This window comes from Pelodiscus sinensis, chromosome 5, assembly GCF_052426305.1.
Source record: "Pelodiscus sinensis isolate ZL-2025 chromosome 5, ASM5242630v1, whole genome shotgun sequence".
Classification (NCBI taxonomy): domain Eukaryota; kingdom Metazoa; phylum Chordata; order Testudines; family Trionychidae; genus Pelodiscus; species Pelodiscus sinensis.
The window spans coordinates 130,411,034-130,413,632 of NC_143056.1; the positions used below are offsets into that span (position 1 = coordinate 130,411,034).

Genomic DNA, 2,599 nt, shown 5'->3' on the forward strand with positions numbered 1-2,599 from the left:
ATGTACACCATGCTCTGACAACGTCGCCTGCGTTGGCTTGGCCATGTACGCCGCATGGAGGACGGGAGGATCCCAAAGGACATCCTCTACGGGGAACTGGCATCTGGGAAGAGAACCACAGGGCGCCCGAACCTGCGATTTAAAGATGTCGTGAAGAGGGACATGAAAGCTATCGACATAAACACGCAGTCCTGGGAAGACCTCGCAGCAGACTGCCCAAAGTGGAGGGGCACCCTGACCACACAGCTCAAGTCAGGCGAAACGAACATGATGCGTGCATCAGAAGAAAAGTGAGCCCGCAGGAAGTTACGCAACAACAACAGCCAGGGAACCACCTATAGCTGCGACTTCTGCGGCAAAGAATGCCTGTCCCGGATTGGCCTTTTCAGCCACCAACGACGCTGTCCACGACGCTGTCCCAGACAATTCTACACGAACCAAGATGAGAACTAGGATACGTCATCCATGGTCAACTGACCGACGGAGGCCAACACGGTTCCCATTTTATGACTGGAGTGCCTGACAATGCTTTCAGGATCCTTAGTTTACTTGAATGACAAACCTTTTGTTACTTTAATTACCCTGCCTCTGTTTATAAACAAACTCCCTGCCAGAAAGGCTGAATTGCTCCCAGCTTCTGAATTCATCATGTATCACATGCACGCTGTGCTGCAGTTCAGGGCTCTGTCTCTGGCTAGGCTAAGTGAGTAGACCTGGGGTACAAAATTCAGGAGGGGGAGGGGTGCTATGGCCTCCAGTCCTCCTAAATGGTGCTGCCTGCAGCCTTCACTCTCCTCAAGGCCTTCACCAGGGCTCTCTTAAAGTCCCTGTTCCTCAGGGTATAGATGAAGGGGTTCAGCAGTGGGATGATAATGGCATAGAAGATCGACACCATTTTGTCCATGTCAGAGGCCCGGCCAGATCCTGGACGAACATACATGAATATGACTGTGCCATAGAAGATGGTGACGACGGTGAGGTGGCTGGTGCACGTGGAGAACGCTTTGTGTCGGCCCGTGGCCGACGGGATACGGCAGATGGTAGAGATGATCAGGGTGTAGGAGGTGAGGGTCAGGAGAAAGGAGCTGAGCACCACCACCGCCGACACCAAGAAAACCGAGATGTTGGCCACCTGAGTGTCCCCGGTTGACAGCCTCAGCAGGGGCCCCGTGTCACAGAAGAAGTGGTTGATGTGGTTGGTGCCGGAGAAGGGCAGTTGGGAGATGAAGGCTGTGGGCAGGAAGGGAGTAAGGAAGCCACTCACCCAGGAGCCAAAAGCCAGCCGGGCACAGGCCTGGCCATCCATGAGCACTGGGTAGCGCAGCGGGTGGCAGATGGCCAGGTACCGATCATAGGCCATGGTAGCCAGGAGGAAGAACTCCGTGGAGCCAAAGAAGAAGAAGAAGTACATCTGGGTGATGCAGGCGTGGAAGGAGATGGCACGATGGCCGTGGTGGAAATCTCCCAGCAGCCGGGGCACTGTGACTGAGGTGTAGCAGATCTCCAGAAAGGAGAAATGGCTGAGGAAGAAATACATGGGAGTGCGCAGGCTGGCCTCCTGCTGGGAGAGGGCAATGATCACCATGTTGCCGAGCAGCATGAAGAGGTAGATGGCCAGGAAGATGGCGAAGGAGAGGAGCTGAAGCTCCGGTGAAAGAGTGAAGCCCAGCAGGAGGAATTCAGTGACAGAAGTTTGGTTGTCCATGCTCACGTTGGCCAACAGTGTAGCTTTCAGAGGAACAGCGAGCAACACTGGATTAAGGTGTAAGAAACTATGCTACAGCTGAGGAACTCGCAATACGAGGGGCCTTTAAAAAAGAAAAAACTGACTCCATTTCACATTGTATCAAAATCATTTGATAATAAAAGAGAGATTGAAGTTGGAAATTTTCATTCAACTATCACAAAAATATACACCTCTGGTTACACAGACACCTTTCCCCCATCCTTCCTCTTCACTAATTGTTCAATTATTGACAGGCGGGTGGTCAGGGGTGGGAAAAAACCCAATAATTGCACTTCTAAAATTAGCATTTCTATGAGTCAGTCTGATACCAGTCTCCTAAGGGCAGTGTTTTGTTGGCCAACTGCTAGTGGTAAAATTGTCACTGTGGCGTCATGGTTTATTTAAATAAATAAGCAATCTCATTGCTGATAAAATTGGGAAAAATGTGAGGTCGGAGGCAGCAGTGTCATGAAGCAGCCTTGCCAAGCTCAAACTTGTATGGGATTTGTTCTAGGAGTGACGTCATGTCCTTCTTCGCTGGTAATAGCCAAACGGCTGCCATCTTTTGTTTACCATCCAGCAGGCTCAGTTCTATAGTGCCTTCATTCCTGTTTTTCTTCGTTTTCCTAAGTGTTCGTGTGGTCGTTCTTCTTTTGATCTGTACAGACATAAAATTGTGTATTTCAGTGCACATGCCACTTTCTGTTTCATGCACTGTCTATGCGTTACATGAATGAGCGTGCAGGTGACCATCTTCTGGGCTTGGCTTGAGTGGAGCTTGAAGAGGATACATTTGTATTGGCTTCCTCCTCCCCCTGCCATGAGTTTCAGGAGCCTCCACTGTATTTTAATTGTATGACAAAAGAAAAATCC

The 2,599-nt window shown here is 50.3% G+C and overlaps 1 protein-coding gene across 1 annotated transcript; it reads right to left on the bottom strand.

Annotated features, from left to right (window-relative positions):
* Positions 1 to 763: 763 nt before the first annotated feature.
* LOC102449836 (olfactory receptor 11L1-like) lies at positions 764 to 1,714 on the bottom strand. The gene has a single exon (XM_006120891.3). It carries the CDS (start codon positions 1,703 to 1,705, stop codon positions 764 to 766), a length of 942 nt encoding a protein of 313 aa, XP_006120953.3. The 5' UTR covers positions 1,706 to 1,714.
* Between the last annotated feature and the right edge of the window lie 885 nt (positions 1,715 to 2,599).